Raw genomic sequence first — 24,922 nt, forward strand, 5'->3', positions numbered from 1 at the left:
TAGTCTCAGGATGTTGACACTGATCTCTCATTAGCTCAGCCTACTATGGGTGCTGCCGTGATGCAAAGAGTGTTACTGGTCTTCTCAGAGCAGTGCATGTGTAGCAAATGAAGAAGTCTCTTAGCATTGAAAAGCAACCCAAGTCCGACAGAATGCAAAGATGAATTGGTCTAGCACAGGGAGGGTGACATTCTTAGTTACGGTCACATATACATGGTTCAACCGTCTCTGTGGCGCAATCGGCTAGCGCGTTAGACTGTTAATCTAAAGGTTGGTGGTTCGAGCCCACCCAGGGACGAAATTATTTTTTGCACCCTGATAATTAGGTCCTTGCAACCCAGAACCTTTGGGACATCCCTACCCCATTTTAAAGTTGACATTTTAAATGGTTATGGTTAGTTAAGGGTTTAGGGTAGGGACGTCCCAAGTATCCCGGATAGCACTAATCCATAGGGCTGGGCGATATGACGATATAAATCGTCTGACGATAGAGCATAATATGAAACGATAGAAAAACGTCTATCGTTTATTTTGTTGTGTCGCAAATCACACTCTTTACGGTAATATTTTTCGTCAATTGGACGATGCTTTGTGTTTTTCCACACGTGCGGTTGGGCCGCGTGGAAGGAAATTTGCAACACAAACAAACATGGAGAGTGAACGTGGAGAGTGAACGTGACACAGAGCACGGAGATCATACCTAAAAGAGGGGCTACTAAGGTCGCATGGACGTGGTTTGGGTATGAAAAGTCTGACACAGACCAGAAAACCGTCCTTTGTCAAATATGCCGCAGGCCGGTCCGGACAACAGGCTCAAACACCACTAACCTTTTTTTTCACCACCTACGCAAGAATCATGTACTGAAACAGTACGGAGAGACTACGGATGAGACCCTAAAAAGTAAAGTCGAGTGCCCAAAACAAATTCCAGACTCAGACGTTGCAAGAGGCTTTTGCCCACGGCAAAGATTCACGAAGATGGAAGGAGATAACAGTTGCGGTTATAATTTACACCGGCAAAGAAATGGCCCCAATTTACATGGTAGAGAAACGGGGGTTTCGTGAGTTGGTGCTAACACTCGACCCAAGGTACCAAATGCACATTGATTTGTGACACGTATCAATGCCAAAATAATATGCAAAAAAATCATTTTTGGGGGGATATATTTTAGGCCCATATTTATTTTGTTTCCAACTATATTTCAAGTGTTTTCCATTTACCTTTTTCGATTTTATACATTCATATTTTATATTTTGTTACATGCTTAATTTAAAATTCGCACCACTGTTCTAAATAAAAGGATAAAATAAAATATGAGTAAGTACCTTTTTATTTGGTGAGTATAATTCAAAATGTAATAAGAAATAGGCCTTTACATGTGGTTATTTTATATAAAATATTGATTCATTGAATTTACAGAAAATGTGTTATATCATGATATGCATCGTTATTGGGATATGAAATGACCTATATCGGGATATGAGATTTTGGCCATATCGCCCAGCTCTAGGGTAGATCAGTGGTTCTCAATCTTTTTCGGTTACTGTACCCCCACGTGATTTTTACCAGTAGGTTTATGGTCTCATGAATCTTCTCAAATACCCCCTATGGATAGGCCAAGTACCTTCTGGACTTAAGAACAGCGATTACTCACCTCGAACTGGACTAAGAATTGTTTCTTTAATTAGTCCGACACGAAGGATATGCTGCATTGTCAGGACAATGTACAAATCCCCGTCATCAGCGTGAAGAAAAAAACAGAAAAGGGGGGAGGAGGGCGGATTGCCTTGTAAGAATTTGCCGGCGAGTAGGTATACCACCACTACCCTCTGTATTATTGGCCAACGTGCAATCATCGGAAAACAAACTGGACGATCTACGATTAAGGCTATCCTACCAACGTGACATTAAAAACTGTAATAACTTACGTTTCACCGAGACGTGGCTGAACGACGACACAGATAATATAGACCTGGCTGGCTTCACCGTGCATCGACCGGACAGAGGAGCTACGTCTTGTAAGACGAGGGGCGGGGGTGTGTGTCTATTTGTCAATAACTGCTGTTGTGCTTTGTGTAATATAAATTAAGTCTCAAAGTATTGCTCGCCTGAGGTAGAATACCTCATGATAAGCTGTAGACCATCTATATTATTCTTAGCCATCTATTTACCACCACAAACCGATGCTGGCACTAAGACTGCACTCAACGAGCTGTATAAGGCCATAAGCGAAAAAGAAAATGCTCATCCAGTAGCGGCACTCCTAGTGGCTGGGGACTATAATGCAGGCAAATTTAAATCAGTTTTACCGCATGTCATATGCAACGTTTTCTCTCGCCCTCCATTTGGAAAATCTGACCATAATAATATCCTCCTGATTCCTGCTCATAGCAAAAACTAAAGCAGGAAGTACCAGTGACTCGCGCTATATGGAAGTGGGCAGATGACTTGCCTAGTTAAATAAAAAATAATTAAAATGACGCGGATGCTACGCTACAGGACTGTTTTGCTAGCATAGACTGGAATATGTTCAGGGATTAAATTTAAATAAAGGTTCAATAAATTAAAAAAAAAATCATCCAATGGCATTGAGGAGTATACCACCTCAGTCACCGGCTTCATCAATAAGTGCATCAACGACGTCGTACCCACAGTGACCGTACGTACATTTCCCAACCAGAAGCCATGGATTACATGCAACATTCGCACTAAGCTAAAGGCTAGAGCTGACGCTTTCAAGGAGCGGGACACTAATCCGTCCACTTATAAGAAATCCCGCTATGCCCTCAGACGAACCATCAAACAGGCAAAGCATCAATATAGGACAAAGATTGAATCCTATTACACTGGCTCTGATGCTCGTCGGATGTGGCAGGGCTTGAAAACTATTACGGACTACAAAGGGAAACCCAGCCGCGAGCTGCACAGTGACGTGAGCCTACCAGACGGAATGCCTTTTATGCTCGCTTCGAGGCAAGCAACACTGAAGCATGCATGAGAGCACCAGCTGTTCTGTATGACTGTGTGATCACACTCTATAGCTGATGTGAGCAAGACCTTTATACAGGTCAACATTCACAAAGCCGTGGGGCCAGATGGATTACCAAGACGTACTCAAAGCATGCTTGGACCAACTGGCAAGTGTCTTCACTGACATTTTCAACCTCTCCCTGACCAAGTCTTTAATACCTACATGTTTCAAACAGACCACCATAGTCCCTGTGCCCAAGAAAGCGAAGGTAACCTGCCTAAATGGTTACCGCCCTGTAGCACTCACGTCGGTAGCCATGAAGTGCTTTGAAAGGCTGGTCATGGCTCACATAGACACCATCATGCCGGAAACCCTAGACCCACTCCAATTCGCATACCGAACCGACGTGAGTGCTACAGGGCGGTAACCATTCCACAGATGACACAATCTCAATCGCACTCCACACTGCCCTTTCTTACATGGACAAAAGGATTGCCTATGCGAGAATGCTTTTCATTGACTACAGCTCAGCATTCAACACCATAGTGCCCACAAAGCTCATCACTAAGCTAAGGACCCTGGGACTAAACACCTCCCTCTGCAACTGGATCCTGGACTTCCTGACGGGCCGCCCCCCAGGTGGTAAGGTTAGGTAACAACATCTGCCACGCTGATCCTTAGTCCCCTCCTGTACTCTCTGTTCACCCACGACTGTGTGGCCAAGCATGACTCCAACACCATTAAGTTTGCTGACGACACAACAGTGGTAGGCCTGATCACTGACAACGATGAGACAGCCTACAGGGAGGAGGTCAGAGACCTGGCAGTGTGGTGCCAGGACAACAACCTCTCCCTCAATGTGATCAAGACAGAAGGAGCTGATTGTGGACTACAGGAAAAGGAGGACCGAACAGGCCCCATTAACATCGACAGGGCTGAAGTGAACGGGTAGAGAGTTTAAAGTTCCTTGGTGTCCACATCACCAACAAATTATCATGGTCCAAACACACCAAGACAGTTGTGAAAAGGGGAACGACAACACCTTTTCCCCCTCAGGAGACTGAAAAGATTTGGCATGGGCCCCCAGATCCTCAAAGTTCTACAGGTGCACCATCGAGAGCATCCTGACCAGTTACATCACCACCTGGTATGGCAACTGCTCGGCATCTGACCTTAAGACGCCACAGAGGGTAGTGTCTACGGCCCAGTATATCACTGGGGCCAGGCTTCCTGACATCCAGGACCTACAGTACCAGTCAAAAGTATAGACACACCTACTCATTCCAGGGTTTTTCCTTATTTTTACTATTTCCTACATTGTAGAATAGTAGATGTGTTGTGGCGAGGTAGGCGTGGTATACAGAAGATAGTCCTATTTGGTAAAAGACAAGTCCATATTATGGCAAGAACAGCTCAAATACGCAGAGAAACGACAGTCCATCATTACTTTAAGACATGAAGGTCATTCAATCCGGAAAATGTCAAGAACTCCTCAATGCCATTGGATGAAAAAAACAAACATGTATTTAACCTTTCATTTAACTTGAATCCCTGAACATATTCCAGTCTGTGCTAGCAGAACAGTCTTGTAGCGTAGTAGCCGCGTCATTTAATTATTTTAATTTAACCTTTATTTAACTCGGCAAGTCATCTGTCCACTTCCGTATTGGGCGAGTCCTTTTCTAGAAATGCAGAGTTAAGATACAGATAGAACATACCTATATATAGAAATAGTGACATGAGGAAGAAATACACAGTGAATAACAATAACGAGTAAAAGTAACATGGCTATATACAGGGAGTACCAGTACCGAGTCGATGTGTAGGGGTACGAGGTAATTGAGGTAGCTATGTACATATAGGTAGGGGTAAAGTGACTAGGCAACAGGATAGATAATAGACAGTAGCAGCAGCGTATGTGGTGAGTGTTAATGGGTGTGTGGCGTCAGTATGCATGTATGCGCGTGCTGTGTGTGTGTGTTGGGATGTCAGTGTACGTGCGTTTTGTGTGTGGGTAGAGTCTAGTGTGTGTGCGCGCATAGTCAATGCAAGATAGAGTGGAAAAAAGTATGTGTATGTCTTCCGGGGAGAATGGGATATACAACAACAAAAAATCGCAGTTGCTCATAAAGTAAATGGACCAATAAAGTAATCCTTATCTTAAATATATCTATTTTTTTGAGAATAACTAGTATGAATAAAAGTTTAATGAAAACAAGAAATAACATAACAGCCTCCAATATATAGACACTAGTGTTCTAACATAGATTACCCTTTAACTAGCCGGCTACCCTTTAACTAGCCGGCTACCACCCGGTTACTCAACCCTGCACCTTGTACATAGACATGGACTCACTGGTCACTAATAATGGAACGTCACTTGAATAATGTTGACATACTGTTTTACTCGTTTCATATTTATATACTGTGTTCTACTTTATTTTAGTCAATGCCACTCCGACATTGCTTGCCCTAATATCTATATATTTTTTAATTCCGTTCTTTTACTTTTAGATTTCTGTGAATTGTTGGATACTGCTGCACTGTTGGAGCTAGGAACACAAGCATTTCGCTGCAACCGCAATAACATATGCTAAATATGTGCATGTGACCAATAACATTTGATTTGAGTTAAGTTTGACAAACGCAGTAACTGTCATTAGCCTATCAATAGCAAAATGTATTTTTTCATGAATAATGACGTCTCATAAATAAATAACCATTATGTTTAGTCTATAATCTTTCAGTGACCCACTATTTCTTGTGCATGTTAAAAAAAAAAAAAATGTAAAAAATGCTTACATAATTTTTTAAAAATCATCTTGATCAAGGTTTTGTTAGCTACTTTGGACAAATATAGACCCTTTGCATTATACGCCTCGACTCTAGAAATAAGGAACATTATCCTAGTTATATGTATCCATGTCATAATCTCCAAGAAACGGACCTTTTCCATTCATCATTAATGTTCACTTACACAACCTCCTGTCCGTTACAAAACGAACCATATAACACACGAAAAAAAACAACAACACACCAATGGGGTCTCTCCCTTGAAGTCACGTGCCATTACCAAACGCAGCGCATTCACCTAGGTCACAGTAAAATTAGGTTGACGGTTTATGGGTGTTTATTTATTCATTATGCGTTGATTAATTTGAAGCCCAATATGCATTTAGAATTTCTCTCCAATCGCGTGTATCCTAATTCGGGAGGTTATACAAACTTTCCGTGTAGCAGGTTACATAAAAAAACAACCAGTGATTGGACGAAGTCAATTCTCGGTCTGTCTTTATCGACCAATTCATTCATTTTATTTTAATTGTTTTTTTTACACATAGATGGTATAGACGTCACTAATATGGATGTTCGTTTTGAAAACCACTTGGATTATTTTATCCACGACAGTACTGCTGCTGCGGGGTTGTGTCCAGAAATGCTGTCAGTTGCACGGGAAGCCTTCCGTGCTGGGGACTTCAACCTCCTTGCTGAGATCTACAGCTCCCAGCTGGCGGACCTCCGACACCCGGACCGGAGCCTCTGCCTCCTGAAAGCGGACGCGCTCAGCCGGGCAGGGCGGATAGCGGACGCTCTGGAATCATACTGCACCGCTGCCAATTTGGACAGGTTACGACCAAACGAACTAGGGTCTCTCGTTGACTGTATTGTGCACACTTTGCGCGTAAAAGAATGCCTTAAAGAATGCACAGACTCCGATGGTGTTTCAGAGGATGAGCGTTCGTTGGACCTGTTCTCATGTCGGCTTTGCAAGTGCTTGTTAATCGAGCCAACAACTTTGGAATGCGGCCATACATTCTGCAAACCATGCATTGAGGATGACGGTATCAAAGAATGTGAATTATGTCGTTACAAACTGAACGAAACAAGTAGAGAATTAAAACCAATCTGTTTTAAAGTGAATATAGTACTCAGTGGCCTGTTGGGTAAATGGTTTTGCGCAGAGAGTGAAGCAAGAAGATGCTGGCTTGAAGGGGATAGATTGTGGAACGAACTTGGCTTTATCAACGCCCTTGAAAAATACAACAACGCTCTTGAAAAAGGTAGAGTAAAATAAAAACGTATTTAAAGGGGAAATCCGCAGTTGAGACACAGCGACACTTTTAGTAAAACGCTGAGGAATGGGGCTGGAGAAATGTAACCACTCCAATTCGTAGAACTAAAATTGCAGTTAAAAAAGCTAACATTTTGGGTTCTGATAGATAACTGTTGAACAAAGGTCATGAGCCATTTTAAGTTATATTCTAAGAATCAATGGGTACTTAACATACATTTTAAGTCCAAAAAAACGGAAGATTGTCCCTTTAACATTGCATTATCATTCTATTCTTATGGTCTTTCTGTGCACATTGAAATAAAAGCCTGTAAGCCACTTCTGTGAAGTGCATCGGTTTGTAGTAGGTTATGTCAACCCATAAGGTCATAGCCATGTTATTGACATCACTGATTGAAGGGGAACAGCCCCAGTCTGCAGCGATAATCCTATCACTGCCACAAGTGTAGCGATTGGGTGAGGGGAAACAGTGGTTATGGGACAAGTGCATTACCACATGTGCCATGTTCATAACACAAACTATACCGGATAGAGGTTGGGATATATCAGCATCATCACACCATGATGACAAGTTCAGCTAAGGCATGAGATGTGTAAGTAAAGTCATGCACTTTTGTCATAATAGCACAGCCAGAAGAATCATGATTTGGGCTGACCTGGTTTGTAGAGAAATGCCTGTGGAGTTTGAGAGAACTCTAGTCTAGGGATCAGAGTAGGCAGAAGGTAGCTTCTACTTTATTATTTTATGCATAGGTAGCTATGGTAGGCTTTCCAAATAAGTCAGACATTTCATATGGTAGGCTTTCCAAATAAGTCAGGCATTTCATAGACAAGTGCTTTGTGGTGTTAGACACAGGCAGACATTTTTGTCTTGACCCACACACAGCATTTAATGACAGGGCGTCTGGAAGTGACACTCCTCCTCTAATCTCTACCCATCAGTAATGTAGGCCTCAGCGCGCAAGGTAATAGGATAGAGGTATGCAAAGTTCTGAGGGCAGGAATGGTGGAACTGCTTCAACTCATGACCTAGCCCAGAACTAGTTACATATGACCTGGATCTTATGAAATAATATTCTGCCCTACATACAGCTTGTCATCATTTGCGTAACTGTTTATAGGTTGAATATTTAGGTAACACATTACCCTCTCAGGGGGGTTGTAAAAGGGTTATGAATACAGGTAAGGCTGTTAAGTAATGACATATCAATGACAAACTAATAATTAACTGTCTTCAAACCCATACAGCCTGGTTTTATACTGGTTTTAAGGTACTGAACACGAGCAACGGAGGATGCTGGAGATATGTGAATAACTTAAGCTGAATCTGACTCTTAACTAATGTTTGTATCATGTTCTCTCCTCACAGCCCCTTCTATGTGTAGGCTGCTGGGCCGACGGGCAGAGCTACACATGGAGATGAGCAATTTCAGACAGGCCGTACAGGATGGAGACGCCATGTGTCGACTGACGCCCCTCTCTCCCAAGGTAAGGAAACACGCAACTGTCTCCTGACATTAACACATTTACCCAAATGTTTTTGTGTGAGTTAACCTGAAGATGCTGTGTTTCTTGGGTTTTGTGTTCTCAGGCTCACTACGTGAAGGCCCTGGCTCTGAACAAAGCCGGTTATAATGAAGAGGCCCTGCAAGAATACTTCTACTGTCTGGCTTTGAAGCCAGACTGGACCTCAGTCAAGCTGGAAACGCAGAAGTTAAGCTACTCCGCTGTGTTTCTATACCATTAAAGTTATATTAAATTGAATTAGTTAGTTCACCAAACCAGTTACGCAACCACTTGTGTGCCCGGTTGACTGCGATAACTGCCAGTCACTGTCTTATGTCTCTTTCCCCCTGTAGATGCTCAGTGAGATGTTCTCCGTGTTCAAGACAGACGGTCTCCCCACGTCATCACTCCCCCACCACCAAACAGGCCCCGCCTCCCAGCTCAAACCGGCCTCCCTTCTCCTCGGCTCCCTCCATTCCACCCCTCGTAGATGGAGCCAAACCCCTATTGGCCGTAGAGAAAGTTTATCTGACACTGGGGGAGAGACCAAGTCCTCATGTGAGGACTCCAAGACCCTGGCTTCTGTCGTGGCTGCCTTACCTCTCCCCCCTGGCCTAAAGAGGAAGTTCTCAGACGAGCCCCAAGGCTCTGCACCCCCCAACAAGCTCCCCAGAAAAGGTACCCAATCCAACCCCTCCCATTCCAATTGGCAATTATTTATTGTTGCCAAAAAGTTGATTTTTAAAGTAATATTAGTGAGCAAAAATCTTGCAAAGTATCTTAGTGTTGCGTGAATGCAATCATTAAAAACGTATAGAAACCTCAGCAATAATGTAAATGTATTTGTTTGAGTCTTGTGTTCAGATGAGTCAAGCTCATCCCAGATGCCTGCTGCTTGTTGCAGTGAGAGGAGAGAGGTGCCTCCTCAGCTCCTGGTTAGCACTGACATGGACTGCTCTGTTTGTATGAGGTAAGTCAAACACACACACACACCCTGTTTGTAGGTCCAGTTGTCACTACGCAGTTATTAAAACCTGCCCCCCCCCCCCCCATGCGTTTTCTCCAGGCTGTTCTACGAGCCAGTCACCACCCCCTGTGGACACACCTTCTGCATGAAGTGTCTTGAGCGCTGTCTTGACCACAACCCCAACTGCCCCCTGTGTAAAGAGAACATTACAGAGGTAAATAGTCACCACACAGACCTGGCTTCACTACTATTGGAAATGAATACCAATTACTGAAAGACAACATGAGGTAAAAATGAGTTATGACCCAAATTCCCCTTGTTATCTAATTGAACCTGTTGTAATTGCAGTACCTGGCCACTAGAGGGTACCATAAGACCCTGCTGATGGAGGAGGTGCTGCAGCGCTACCTGTCTGAGGAGCTGGCTGAGAGGAGCAAGGTGCACCAGGAAGAAATGGCAGAGCTGTCAAAGTGAGTCAGGCCTCATTACATTTCAGCCCCTTCTCAAAACAAAATGTCTGACAATGTTTTAGAATCCATCATTATGATACAATATTATTTGGGCAGAATATCATATTTAGTGGTTTAACCCACGTTTTGTTCTCTCTGCAGCTTGACCCGGGAAGTGCCCATCTTCATCTGCACCATGGCATTTCCCACAATCCCCTGCCCCCTGCAAGTCTTCGAGCCGTGTTATAGGCTGATGATCCGACGTTCTATGGAGACGGGAACCAAGCAGTTTGGAATGTGCATCGCTGACGACATCAAAGGGTGAATGGAGGTTTTACACCTGTGCCCACACAGCCATCAAAACACTTTGACACTAGTTTAACCAAAAGGGTAGCAAACCTGTGTTTGCGACTCAATTCAAGACCATGTTAGCCCACTGAACTAAAGCCTACCCTAGACATTTTATCTGAGTGCTAACAGGTTTCCGGCATAGTTACTCATCCACACAGGGGTAGCTCTGTGAACTACCTCCACTACACGAGCCTATCCCTCACACTTTCACTCCAACAGATTCATGTGAGCAAATGGCTAATACAGATGTAGGATCTTAATTTGATCACTCTTTTGTTGCAGAGAATTTCCCTGCACAGCTGAAAATGCAAACTTGTAGTGTATTTTGAGTTTTAAAAAGGCTTCTGTAGTTTGTAAATTCGACTTGATTTGCCCTAACGAAAAACTTTATCAACCCCTACAAAAATGTCCATGAATTATAATCCACATAATAATTCCCATTTCCAGTTGCTGCAGAATTATTTTTCTGCCGTAGCAAACTCTCACAATAAGATCCTACATCTGTATACCCTGCGTTTCCCTGGCCACAGCTTCGCAGACTACGGCTGCATGTTGGAGGTGAAAGACGTGAAGTTCCAACCAGACGGGCGCTCGGTGGTTGACACGGTCGGAGTGTCCCGCTTCAGAGTGCTGAGCCACGGCCACCGTGACGGCTACAACACAGCCAAGATAGAGCACCTGGAGGACCAGAAGGTGGATGGAGAGGAGCTCGTGGAGCTGCAGAAGCTGCATGACTGTGTGTACGAGCAGGCCAGCACCTGGTTCATCTCCCTCAAAGACAACATGAAGAACCAGATCGTCTGCCACTTTGGACAGCTGCCCGAAAAAGACTGTGACATACAGGTAAGAAACAGTCAGCAGATACGTACAGTAGAACTAGGGTTCTGAGTTTTTCCTGGTTTCGTTGCCTGGTCAGGAAAAACTCTGACCATGTAGATCCACCCAGCTAAATCTAAATCCCTGTATCTGTTCATCTAAGAATTCACCTTCATAAAATCTGATTAAACTAATAAACAGTGGCATCTTGGCAGTAGACACTGTTGGTTGTGATATGGGATAATTCTCTGTGTCCTGTCTTCTCTAACCCTACCACACACTGCCTCTGTGTTCTCAGGGGAGTGCCAGTGGTCCTGCATGGTGTTGGTGGCTGCTGGCTGTACTGCCCCTGGAGAAGAGAGCCCAGCTAAGCATCCTGGCCATGACCACCCTCCGAGAGCGCCTCAGCACCACCCGCCGGGTGCTCAGCCTCGTCACACGCAAACACCCGCCACCACGGCGACCATCTTCAGCAGCAGCATCATCACTGTAGTGGCCCCCCTGGAGGTGATCAGTTTAGAATCATCTGGTCCCAGTTAGATAACTTTTGACAATCTGGATTTCGCCTATTGGCTAGGATTAAGTGCATATGAATAGAACAGAGTACCTGTTGAAGTCAGTTATTTTTCTGTTCTATTAATTATATTTCTATGCATTTAATCCTATCCGATAGACAAAACCAGATATATAATTTTTTGAAAACTGGCCCCTGGAGAAGAAGGGAGAAACTCAATTTTCCGCAGAAGCTCTAGCCCCAGATAGTTTCAACAGTGGGAATGATTTACCAGTGTTGTTCATGATCTCAGGAATGGGTTTCTAATTGAGTCCTACAAAAAGGGTCGATGGACTAGCCCTACCCAACCAAAACACATAAATGGGTGTCAGGTTTGCGCACATATCTTTGGGTAAATTCCTTTAAGTCCAGTTTTGTCATGTTTATGTGTGGTACATTAGGTTTATCTTGTTTTATTGTTGACCTGTGTACAAATGAGGCCTTAAATTATTTCTGAAATATGTTTTTTTCTACTATTCGCCATGTGAATCCAATTTATGTACAGAAATTTTGCATTTTTCTATGGGACATAATTAATAGAATAATGCACACCATCCATTACTGAAACAATATGTTCTAGTGTATATTGGTAATCATGGCAGCAGGGAGCGCTTGATGCAAGAGAAAAATAGCAGCACAACACATTGTAGTAGCACCAAAGATCCACAGGGTGGCAATGTGTGAGCTAAGAGGATCGATGCAGACAACCCGACATTTGAACAGGTGCTCTTTTGTGGTGGACAGATCCTCTCTGTCATAAAAACAATGGACAGTAGGACATCACCCCTGTCATTCAACAGCCTAGTTTTAGTTTAGTTAAATTAATCAAAGCTCGATTTAAATATAGTAAGCCTAACTCGTGGCTTCATAGCTAGTCAACCATCTTGATTAATTAACCAATAAACTTGCTCAATTCCCCAGATGCACATCGGAAGTAATGTTTTCAGCCTCTCCGTTGTTTTCCCAGCAACACTGCTGTATTCTCCTGGTCTAGCCAGACTGGTCACAGGAGCTGAAGTTGGTTTTAAAAACAGTATCTTTGTCCCGGGTTGAAGTCCCTTAATAAGGTGATGTTCATCATTGGATGCTGTACAGCAGGGGTGTCAAACTCATTCCACAGAGGGCCAAGTGACAGCAGATTATTTTTGTTTTTTTCCCTTTCAATTAAGACCTAGACAACCAGGTGAGGGGAGCTCCTTACTAATTAGTGACCTTAATTCACCAATCAAGTACAAGGGTGGAGCGAAAAGCTGCAGACACTCGGCACTCTGGAATGAGTTTGACGTGCTGTAACAATGAGGCCAAGTGGTGTTTCTTTCCACTGTGCTGTTGTGAGGCATGTATAGACACTCACCTTCATAGTTATTTACATGAGTCAATTCCAGAATCACACAGTAGGTCTCTTTCCCCCCACAGAGGTTGTCAAGAGGCCTGGGCAAAGTCACAAAATATGCCATTTTGCAAATTGTAAGGACGGGTGTGCACCACATTAAAATCTTCTGTGACTTAGCGTATCTCTCACACACAGTCAGATCTAGGAGATGCAGTCAGGTGAGTAATTTGGGTTACTACGAAGTCAGAAGCGGAAACGACACATTTGTAGACAGTCACCTCCGTGCTCTGTCATCACTGTGTTGGAATGATCTGGATTCTCCCCCAATTGATTCATTAGCCAAACCCTCTTGATAAACACACGCCTTCATTCTCCCAGACCAGTGGAGGCTGCTGAGGGGAGGACAGCTCATAATAATGGCTGGAAGGGCACAAATGGAATGGCTTCAAACCATATGTTTGAGGTATTTGATACTGTTCCACTGATTCCTTGCCAGCCATTACCATGAGCCTGTCCTCCTCAGTTAAGGTGCCACCAACCTGTGTCCCAGACACATTTGCAGAAATTGCTCACCGAAAATTGCAATTTATTGCATTCAATTAATCTTAACTAATACCTTTTAAATGTATGATTTTGTTACTTGTGTGTTAATTTGGCCCAAAATGTTTATTATTCAAACCATTCCATGTAGTTATACATTTACTATAGACTTCATCCTCAACACTCAGTTGACTCGTCAATTTGAGTGTGTTGGCCACGCCTACTAAGTGGCCAAACCTGACCTTAATTGGCTTGTGTCTTGAAAGGGGGTCTGTTTGAACAGTGAAAATAATGCTTTGCGGAGGTAGACGTGTTGTATGCTCTGCAGGAAAGGTTTTTGTTGTGTCAATTAGCATGGTCTCTTGAACCATCTGTTTTGTAGCCTAATAAATATTTATTGAATTCTGACCATTTTATCTGTCCAGTTATTATTTTAACTCCTTGGTGTGCATGGGGTAAGGCCAGCTCCTTCACAAGGAACATTGTTGCTTGCCATTTTGTATAGAATACACACAGATCACATGATCTATAGTAGGAAAGAACAGTGTGAGTTACCACGCTGATGTTATGAAGCACGGGGCAACTATAGAAAGGTGTCTGAATATGAGGCTAACATCAGGGGGGCTTTGGCCAGATGCCCACCGACTGAGACAGGATCAGCTGCACACAGTAATGACGAAAAAGGGAAGTGAGAAAAGGAAGCAGGTAGGGGAAATATCACCCTGAAGTACTGCTTTAGCATGAGGGGTCGAGACTCACCCAATAAAGTACACAGCAGTGTGTCCGCTGTAAATGTCCTAATAACTAAATATAGACTATTTATTATGGGGGACAGCACATGGCGCTCAAACGACAAAGTATGAACGCCTCTCATTGAAGGTAACCTAATGCGGTAGTACATGGCAAATAATGACGTTTCAGTGCACACTCCGCTCAGGCTCGTTCGATTGTTCCCTTGCCACACCCATGATTACGAATATTGACACCGATGGCTCACGTGCGCATGTCCATGATTCTGTGCGATAGAGGCCTGCCTCGCCTTTTCTCTCGCACCTATTCTTTACAGACATCCTTCGTTTCACATGAAAAAAGTTGTTATTGTTATTTTTGAGGGGCCGTTGACTAGATGAGACAGATAAGAAGAGAAATAGCTTTGTATCTCTATTTCTTGACTGAATAATCAACCACTCCCCGGTTATTGCATCAAGGCCCTGCCCCTCTGATTCCCAACCGGCTTCCTGTGTTTGTGCGGTTCTCACAAGCCAGGGAGTGAGGAGGAGCAGAACTGGGAGTTGAGCGAGCGAAGGGCCGAGCTGCCACCTCAACATGGAGTAGCCTAGTGTCCTCGACAACAGTAGCGGACCACAAAGAGGAATACTCGAGGGGTTATTTTTTTTAACAAGGAGGCACCGCAAATGATACCACATCAAAGATTCCACAACGCGAAGGAAGGATCGGTTTATATTTAAAAGATGGCGAACGACTCTCCGGCTAAAAGTCTGGTCGAAATAGACCTGGCTTCATTGCGGGTGAGTGGTGGAAAGGGCAGTGTCTTTTACTTAAAGATTAGGCTACCCCCATATGTAATCTACTTCACAACAGTGAGTTAACGTTATATAAAAACAAAGCAAACAGTTTTACCCAATAAAATATGGATACATTTTACGGGGTTACCATTTCTGGGAGGCTTATTTATTTATTATTCGGATCGAGAGAAAGCTGTCGTGCTGCCTGGCTTTCCTTTGTTCGAAATGCTTTTGGCATGTTGTAGAGACCAGAGCGCAACAGCTGCGTTAATCTAGGTCACATCTTTGCAACAATTATTCAAAAGCATTTTAAAAAATGTTATTATGGCTGGGTAATTTTTTTATATTTTGACTCGTTTCAGGATCCAGCAGGGATTTTTGAATTGGTGGAAGTGGTCGGAAATGGCACCTATGGACAAGTATACAAGGTTTGTTCCAATATATATATTATTTAATTCATCTGTGGCCTAATCTTCTATACTGATTTCTGACACTAGGTAGCTAACGTTACATTGATGCAGTTTTGGCATTGATCATCGAAATTATCCAGATTTCATGCCTGTGTTCATGCTTAGATTCATGTCAAGATGTCTCATCAGGACGTTTCTGTCTTTGCACCCCTATAATCCCTGGTTGGATTGGTAAAGATGCAGATGTCCCTCTGTGTATTATTGCTTGTAAAAACATCTTTGGTGAAATATGGAAGGTAGCTTGCACCACACCACTCCATTAGCCCAAGCTCCTCTGTTTCTCATCTTCTACCCAGGCTAGGCCTGTACGCTCAGTTGTTTTTAAATTTGGGGGGGGGGGGGGGGATCTTATTTTCCATGGATATTATAGATGGGTTTAGAAGTAAATGGCAACTGGGTTTGCAGACCTGCGTTGCAATGAGTGTTTTTAAAGTGCAGCACATGTCCTACATCACATCCTGCTGTGGAGAGAGGGGGAAAGGGAATAGACTACTGCTGCCTGCTGATCCAGACTAGGACTGGCTTCATAGACAATTTGGTTAAGTAAAATATCATGTGTTACACAGCAGGCTTTTTCCCATCTCTCAACCATCTGTTTCTTGGTGTCATGTTTCTCTGTGAAAATGATCACGGTGACTGTTTAAAGTAATTGTTGAAATTGACCTTTTTGGAGAATTTAGTGGGTTCCTTCTCTCGGATTTTGAGGATGAGTCTGACCCACTATTGGTGACCTGCCTCTCTTCCCTGTACCCTCCTGTTCAGTGGAAGGTCTGGTCTGTGTTTAACCCCTTCTTTCAAACAGTCAGGCTTGCAACACTGTGCAGAGCAGCTTGAAAACAACTGGAAAGTCTGAGCGGGGTGGTTCACAGGGGCTGCGGTGTCCCTCCTGCCTGTGTCTTTTCTCTTAGTTCTCAGGAACAGGGTAGTCTGGACTCCTGAGGAGAATCAACAGTGGTAGTCTGGATGTAAAGGTAAAAGCAGAACCATTCAGCTGATCCAGCCCCGTGGAACAGAGGGCTTTAAAGACCAATGCTGTTTTCTTTTGGTCATGTGACCCCGTTGGTAATGGAAAACTTGCTAGCAAACGTCTTCCTTCCATGAACAGATGGCTTCATGGGCCTATGTGGAGAGAATGATTTACTTTTAGGCTTTTGTCACTCACTTTCATTCTCTTTACTGCTCTTTATAAATTTCACCAAATGATAGACTACAGAGTTTATTGGAATTGGTGCATTAAAACGTTTACATCAAAGGCTCCTATTATGAGCTATTATATGCTATCTTTCACCATTTATAGTCAGGCAGAGCATCAGCCATTACCACACTGCATGGAATAGAATGGACGTCCTGCAAGAGGGCCCCGGCTGGCTGTGTATGTGCCTGTTTAGTAACGCAAAATGGAGGACATCCTTGGTCTAATGATTCCAAGCAAAGCCAACTCGTCTGTGCTGATTTGAAAGATGGAGAACCCGGGGGTTGTAGTTTTCTGATTCATACGTCCTCATATGTTATTCTGCAGACCGTTAGGTCTACATGCTCTGGTTTGCTGTACATTTTCACAACGGACAGTCCCAAAGCCATTGGATGTCAGAGGTTTACTGAATGCTAACCTCTAACCTACATAATTGTCATGCCAAAAAAAGGCAGTTTGTTTCAATCAATTATTCCCCTTCCTCTAGTGAGACTGTACTGTGAATTGCACGTTATAAACTAGGCTAATATGTAGCCCAGTTATGTACACTACATGACCAAAAGTATGTGGACACCTGCTCGTTGAACATCTAATTGCAAAATCATGGGCATTAATATGGAGTTGGTCCCCCTTTTGCTGCTAGAACTGCCTCCACTCTTCTGGGAAGGCTTTCCACTAGATGTTGGAACATTGCTGCGGGGACTTGCAATCATTCACCAACAAGAACATTAGTGATGTCGGGCACTGATGTTGGGCGAGTAGGCCTGGCTTGCAGTCGGCATTCCAATTCATCACAAAGGTGTTCGGTGGGGTTGAGGTCAGGGCTCTGGCAAGGCCAGTCAATTTCTTCCACACGATCAACAGACCATTTCTGTATGGACCTCGCTTTGTGCATGGAGACATTGTCATGCTGAGACAGGAAAGGGCCTCCCCCAAACTGGTGCCACAAAGTTGGAAGCACATCATTGTCTAGAATGGCATTGTATGCTGTAGTGTTAAGATTTCCCTTCACTGGAACTAAAGGGCCTAACCGAACCATGAAAAACACCCCCAGACAGTTTTTCCTCTTCCACCAAACTTTACAGTTGGCACTGCATTGGGGCAGATAGCGTTCTCCTGGCATCCGCCAAACCCAGATTTGTCCGGACTGCCAGATGGTGAAGCGTGATTCATCACTCCAGAGATTGTTTGCACTGCTCCGGAGTCCAATGGAGGCAAGCTTTACACCACTCCAGCCTGCACCATTGCACATGGTTATCTTAGGCTTGTGTGTGGCTGCTTGGCCATGGAAACCCATTTCATGATGCTCCTGACGAACAGTTCTTGTGCTGACGTTGCTTCCGGGGGCAATTTGGAACACGGTAGTGAGTGTTGCAACTGAGGGCCGACAGTTTTTACGCACTTCAGCACTAGGCGGTCCCGTTCTGAGATTGTGTGGCCTACCACTTTGCGGCTAAGCCGTTGTTGCGTTTTGACATATCCACTTCACAATAACAGCATTTACAGTTGACCGGGGCAGCTCTAGCAGGGCAGATATTTGACGAACTGACTTGTTGGAAAGGTGGCATCCTATGACGGTGCCCCGTTGAAAGTCACTGTTCTCTGTAGTAAGGTCATTCTACTGCCAATGTTTGTCTATGGAGATCGCATGGCCGTGTGCTTGATTTTATACACCTGTCAGGAACTGGTGTGGCTGAAATGGCCAAATCCACTAATTTGAAGGGGTGTCCACATACTTTTGTGTGTGTATATGTACTTATTTCCCCCTACCTCATCAGCTGCCTGACACCAATGATGGGTCAGTGCAGTAACACGGTTAGGTTAACCTATCAGTTAGACGTGTGGTCTGAATAAGGGGAGCTAGCTGGAACTGGTGGAGGAAGAGCAGCTGTCCTAGGCCCCAGACAGAGCCTGCATGGCCAGGCAGCTTCATTACAAAGCTGGTTTTGTCTCCATGTGTCTGGCTTTCTTTGGGAACCACCACCAGACCCACAGAAAGGATGTGTTTATTAGTCGGGTCTCAAATGCTGAATAATCTACTAGCTCTGTTCTGGAAATATAACTTTCTATCTCTTTCTGTGAGGCTTTTCTTCTTCTTTGCAAAGCAGTTTTTCACCCATTCAAACCTCTCACAATAAGACAATCAAGCACAGTCTATTTCTTCTATTCAGAAGGCCCAGGACAATTTCTTGCATTGAGTTACAGTTTTGAAATGCATACTTTTTTTTTTGAGTCTAACTCATATGTCCCCTTTCCTTCTCTTTGTTATTTTCGTTTTCAAACTTTTTGTTATGGAGGTATGTTTTCGTGACACTGTCTCGGAACCAGTCGCCACAGTCTGTTTGATGCAGCTAGCCCAGATGACATACAGTACCTCCACTGAATGGGTGACCTTTTCATTTGGAGCTTTTGACAGAAGCGGGTTGCAGGCACTCTAAGAACTGAAATGCCATATCACAGCCCCGTGCTGCACGATGTGGCTCTTCTGGATTCAAATGCCTGCAGCCAGTTACAGCAGCAGGGGCAAGGTGGCAGTGATTGTTGTCTGGGGCTAGTGCCAGGTTTAGACCTTACTGTTAAGCTCAGTGGTAGCTCGGGTTTAGATTGACTTGGCCAACCAGTTGAATGACCTCAGATAAGACTTGAAACTCTCAATGTGTGGGTGTGACAGTCAAGGGAAGATGACAATTTTATATGCTCACCAGGGATGCAAATTTCGGTAATACTTGCTGCCGACTAACCCACCCTCATTAACCAGTCAACAAATGTATAAAATAAAAAACGTAAAAAGACGTGGCCAACGCAGCCTAGATCCCCGGTGTAGCCCTCGTCTCCCCTAACCTGCTACTCACAATGTTTCAGAGATGTCAAGTTATGATGTCAAACAACCAATAATGCGTGACTCTGGTTCTTTTTCTGCGTTTGGTCTGGACTGCGTTCTCACCTGCAGCGAACCACACCACCGTACTAATTGAAACAGACTAAAACCACCCTTTTAGAGCGAACCACCGTGCGTTGTTTAGTACCAATAGAGTTCACACAGGTCCAAACGAACCAAACTGAGTAAACGAACCAGTTTGGAAAAACCGCACCTAACCAATTTGGTGTGAACCCCCCCTTAGTTTCTAACAGACGTTCATCTCTCGCATATGGAACCGCTCGCATTAGGTGAGCTGTTTAGAACTGTTTTCCCGCCAATTACATTTTGGCAAAAGATGGAAAATTACGATTTATAGCTGCTTCATTACAGGAATTGCATGTTCAATAATAGGCAATAGCTTTTTGACTGCGAGACGATGGGCTTGCTATTGTTGCATGTTTCCATGCAACAATAGCATTGTATTTCATATACCTTTGACTATTGGATGTTCTTATAGGCACGTTCGTATTGCCATTCTAAACTCGGGAGTTGATAGGCTTGAAGTCATAAACAGCGCTGTGCTTCAAGTATTGTGAAGAATGAAAAATGTCCGTTCCTTGTATGCATACATAGTAGGCTAGGCTGCTGAATATAGACTATTCAGGTAGCAGAGCGACCATTACACTGTTTTCTCCCGCATGTTGTTGGGATACCAAAACGAAAGTAATATGAAGATTTGGACACACAAGTGATGCGTCACGATACTCATAAATTGATTTAACCTGAGTATATTTGTCCAATAAACGTATGACTTGCATGGAGAAGTGGTAAAAAAAAAATATATATATACATTTCTGTTCATTTGGCAACGTGAAACCAGCCGGACCAAATGGAACAAATACTGATTCAAACTATCGCTCAAAACTGTGTGATAACTCCCTTAGAAATATGGGGAATCTAATAGCAACCACTAGGATGGGATGCTAATATAACTACAATTGTGCCTTTGGCGTCTGGACAAAAAAAGTTGACATGAAGACCAATAGAACAGTAGCCAAATTATGGTTAATGGCATGAAGTCTTTCAAAAAAAAACAAAAAAAACAGGTGCCTCCAATTTTGTTTGAAATTTCGCTAGGCTACATTGAAGCAAGAGAAATCATGCCTCTATTATTATTATTTGAAGTAAAATGTAGGTTTTAAGTAGAGGTCGACCGATTAATTGGACGGTTTTTAAAATATATATTTGTAATAATGACAATTACAACAGTACTGAATGAACAATGAGCCCTTTTATTTTAACTTAATATATTACATAAAATCAATGTAGTCTCCAATAAATAATGAAACATGTTCTATTTGGTTTAAATAATGCAAAAACTGTTGGAGAATATAAAAGTGCAATATGTGCCTTGTTAAAAAAAAAAAAAAACTACGGTTTAAGTTCCTTTCTCAGAACATGAGAACATATGAAAGCTGGTGGTTCAATATTCCCTCTTCTTCAATATTCCCAGTTAAGAAGTTTTAGGTTGTAGTTATTTGAATTATGACGCGTCGACTATTTATCTCTCTATCATTTGTATTTCGTATACCTTTGACTATTGGATGTTCTTATAGGCACTTTCGTATTGCCATTCTAAACTCGGGAGTTGATAGGCTTGAAGTCATAAATAGCGCTGTGCTTCAAGCATTGCGAAGAGCTGCTGGCAAACGCAGGAAAGTGCTGTTTGAATGAATGCTTACAAGCCTGCTGCTGCCTACCACCGCTCAGTCAGACTGCTCTATCAAATATCAAATCATAGACTTAATTATAATATAATAACACACAGAAATACGAGCCTTAGGTGATTTAATATGGTCAAATCCGTAAATTATCATTTCGAAAAACAAAACGTTTATTCTTTCAGTGAAATGCGCAACCATTCCGTATTTTGTCAAATGGGTGGCAACCTTAAGTCTCTAAATATTGCTGTTACATTGCACAACCTTCAATGTCATGTCATAATTATGTAAAATTCAGGCAAAGTAATTACGGTCTTTGTTAGGAAGAAACACAGTTTACTACGAGCCAGGCGGCTCAAACTGTTGCGTATACCCTGACTCTGCTTGCACTGAACACGAGAAGTGACACAATTTCACTAGTTAATATTGCCTGCCAACATGCATTTATTTTAACTAAATCTGCAGGCGTAAAAAAATATACTTGTGTATTGATTTTAAGACAGGCATCGATGTTTATGGTTAGGTACATTTGTGCAACGTATGTGCTATTATCCCGCGGATGTGCTTTTGTTAAATCATCACCCGTTTGGCGAAGTAGTCTGTGATTCAATGATAAATTAACAGGCACCGCATTGAATATATGCAACGCTGGACAAGCTAGTTAAACTAGTCATATCATCAACCATGTGTAGTTAACTAGTGACTTATGTTTGATTGTTTTTTATAAGATAAGTTTAATGCTAGCTAGCAACTTACTTTGGCTCCTTTTGACGCTGCACTTGTGTAACAGGTGGTCAGCCTGCCACGCAGTCTCCTCGTGGATTGCAATGTAATCGGCGTCCAAAAAGGCCGATTACCGATTGTTATGAAAACTTGAAATCGACCCTAATTAATCGGCCATGCCGATTTAATCGGTCATCCTCTCGTTTCAAACAATTATACTGCCTGAAGCTCACGTTGCATGGTGGTTGGTGACTCATTGATAGCCTGCCTACCGATGACTATAGCCTATGCACTCGAATGGCAAACGAGCTTGAATTACGAGTTGAGATTGAGAAATAAAAATAGCAGCTCATTTTTAATAGTGTCCATCTCAACAACAAAAAATGGCGCGCGATTGCATTTAGAATAATTTGTTGCGCAATGACTGGGCTTCTAAAACCACACGTTACAGTTCAGTACCAGCTTTTTGAGGTTCTCTCTGTCGGACAGGTGATGGGCTATTCCGCTCCTCAAACTAGGCTTTGTATGCTGTGCGCATGTGATAAATAAGATGCATGATGTATAACGAAAATACACACACACTAATTTAATTCCACAAAATTATGCAAATGAAACAATAGACGGATAAGCAAGACCAGTAAAATGTAGTTTCAACAGCACTTGACCATTAACAGCCCTAATCCTCACCTTGCACTGGAATGAAAGCTATTAGATACTGGTACTCACTAACATTTTTACAAGAGGCCGCTTCTCAAAATGGGCAATGTTGTGCCGCTATAATGTTACACTTAACTTTTCAAAATGGCTGATCCTGTAGTTGTGGATGCAATGGCTTAGGCTATTTCCCCCAATCACATTATTGTATACCAAATCTTACTGCCAGCGTCCCCCCTCCTTCTGGCTCTCAATATTTCATAATGAATTGCTTATGATAAACCCTGGTACTAGTCCCAGTAAAAGCATTGAAATAAGAGGGAGGCTAAGGTCATGCTTGGTGGTAATGGCTTGCTGCAGCACTACAATCTCCCTGAACGTCGTTGACGTAGTGTTTGTGGGAACTCAGTCCTCTTCTCAATACCCACAAAGTGGCAGTGGTTCTTCCTCCCCAGCCAACCCCATCTTCAGCATCCGCTGTCTTCATGGTGCTCCCCTAGCCATTAAGGAGACGGTCGTCAGTATCCATGCTGGTCTCAGATGTGCACAGCTTTGTATGGTTGATCCAGACTGTATGTAGTGGTCCTACGTCTCAATACAGTTAGTTGTTGGATTTGTAGTGTTTTCATATTACCACCGTACATTTTATTAATCATTTCGACTACTACTATACAGGCATTGACCTCCCAGTCCCACTGTGATGGTAGGCTGAAAGCCTCTTCCTGCACTGACTAACTCCACAATGGGATTCTCAGATCGGTTTGATCGCTTTGGCTTCAGACCAGCTGGCACTCAGAGATGGGATGGAGAGCCCTCCGGTGCGTCTGAGAAGAGAATGATAGCGATAAAAACAAAACCTGAAGAATTCATTAAGTTCTGCCTTTGCGTGGTATGTGGTGGGAGGATTCCCTCTACTGGGCTGTACAGAATGGCCATATATAGACCTAGTTAGCCAGCCACTCTGTCTGTCAGGCCTGCAGGGCCGTTGGTGACCTGGCACTCTGATCCCTGGGACGTGCCAACCTCTCTTAAACATCATGCATCATGCCTCTTTCTCTTCCCTCACCACCCACTGGCTTCTACTCTGCAGTCCATGTCAGGCCACTCTACAGGGATGCTGGGAGAATATACCCACAGTCCCATGGTGCAGGCAGCTCCTGTGACCTCACTCTTTTGCACTCCATTGCTTTCTTTCCCGCTCTCTCTCTTCTCTTGCCCCCTTCTCTCATTTTACCTGTGGGTAAACCATTTTACTTCTCCTGCTTGCTCATAACTTCAAATCATCCCCCTACCAGTCTCTCCCCCACTCTTTCGCTCCCTCGCCCATGTCTGCTTTGCCAGGGGAAGGACTTAGCAGGTTTGTGTGGACACAGGGTGAGAGGTCTGCTGCAGCTCTAAATAGCTTGGCCCAGTTCTGTGATTGTAAGGTGCACACTGAAGGGTCACTGGTTCCAACACTCTGTTTGACATGGTGCCATGTCGCCGTGATGTAAACCCCCCCCCCCCCCCACCCGCAGGTACAGAGGAAAGGTCATAGGTCATGAGCAGCATCAATTCCTCTTGTGGCAGTAATGCTGAATTGGACCCATACTGGACTAGCTTCCATATTGTATATGGGCTATAGCCTTCATACTGGCTTTGCTTAACCTCTACCGAGCACCTACCCCGGGTCCGGGAGCACCCCCCACCCCCCCCACACTGATTAGCATCGCTAGCATAGCGTCACAATTAAATAGTAGCATCTAAATATCATTAAATCACAAGTCCAAGACACCTAATGAAAGATACAGATCCTGTGAATAAAGCCACCATTTCAGATTTTTATAATGTTTTACAGGGAAGACACTATGTAAATCTATTAGCTAAACACAATTTTTTTACTCCAGCAGTTTTTTCCTGCGTCAGTAGCTATCACTAATTCGACTAAATAAAAAATATATAGCCACTAACCAAGAAACAACTTCATAAGATGACAGTCTGATAACATATTTATGGTATAGCATAGTTTTTTTTTGAAAAATGTGCATTTTTCAGGTATAAATCACAGTTCTACATTGCAGCTGCAATCTGAAATAGTGCCGACGCAGCCAGAACAATTACAGAGACCAACGTCATATAACTAATTACTTGTCTTAAAACATTTAAGAAAAAATACATAGCGTACAGATATTGAAAGCCCAACATCTGGTGAATCCAAACAATATTTCAGATTTATTA

General features: G+C 43.3%; 2 protein-coding genes and 1 non-coding gene across 9 annotated transcripts in view; all 3 read left to right on the forward strand.

Moving 5' to 3' along the window:
- Positions 1-224: 224 nt before the first annotated feature.
- Positions 225-298, forward strand: trnan-guu (transfer RNA asparagine (anticodon GUU)). The gene has a single exon. It is a non-coding gene; the product is annotated as a tRNA-Asn (tRNA).
- A 5,733-nt stretch (positions 299-6,031) lies between these two features.
- Positions 6,032-13,967, forward strand: LOC129840663 (LON peptidase N-terminal domain and RING finger protein 2-like). The gene is made up of 10 exons (XM_055908701.1): positions 6,032-7,033; positions 8,414-8,532; positions 8,636-8,773; positions 8,904-9,228; positions 9,415-9,520; positions 9,617-9,731; positions 9,866-9,987; positions 10,129-10,287; positions 10,848-11,160; positions 11,432-13,967. Exons 1-10 carry the CDS (start codon positions 6,334-6,336, stop codon positions 11,624-11,626), a joined length of 2,292 nt encoding a protein of 763 aa, XP_055764676.1. The 5' UTR covers positions 6,032-6,333; the 3' UTR covers positions 11,627-13,967.
- A 587-nt stretch (positions 13,968-14,554) lies between these two features.
- The window catches only part of LOC129840643 (mitogen-activated protein kinase kinase kinase kinase 4-like), a 55,751-nt gene continuing 45,383 nt past the window's right edge, over positions 14,555-24,922 (forward strand). For 4 of the 7 annotated variants that reach the window (XM_055908659.1, XM_055908660.1, XM_055908658.1 and 1 more), the window contains exons 1-2: positions 14,556-15,088; positions 15,448-15,513. In XM_055908659.1, coding sequence (XP_055764634.1) covers positions 15,032-15,088; positions 15,448-15,513 — 123 coding nt within the window. In that variant the 5' untranslated portion in view covers positions 14,556-15,031. Of the gene's footprint in view, positions 15,089-15,447; positions 15,514-24,922 lie in introns of all 7 variants that reach the window. The other 3 variants (XM_055908656.1, XM_055908657.1, XM_055908663.1) reach the window with 2 other exon arrangements.

Source organism: Salvelinus fontinalis, chromosome 41, assembly GCF_029448725.1.
Source record: "Salvelinus fontinalis isolate EN_2023a chromosome 41, ASM2944872v1, whole genome shotgun sequence".
Classification (NCBI taxonomy): Eukaryota; Metazoa; Chordata; class Actinopteri; order Salmoniformes; family Salmonidae; genus Salvelinus; species Salvelinus fontinalis.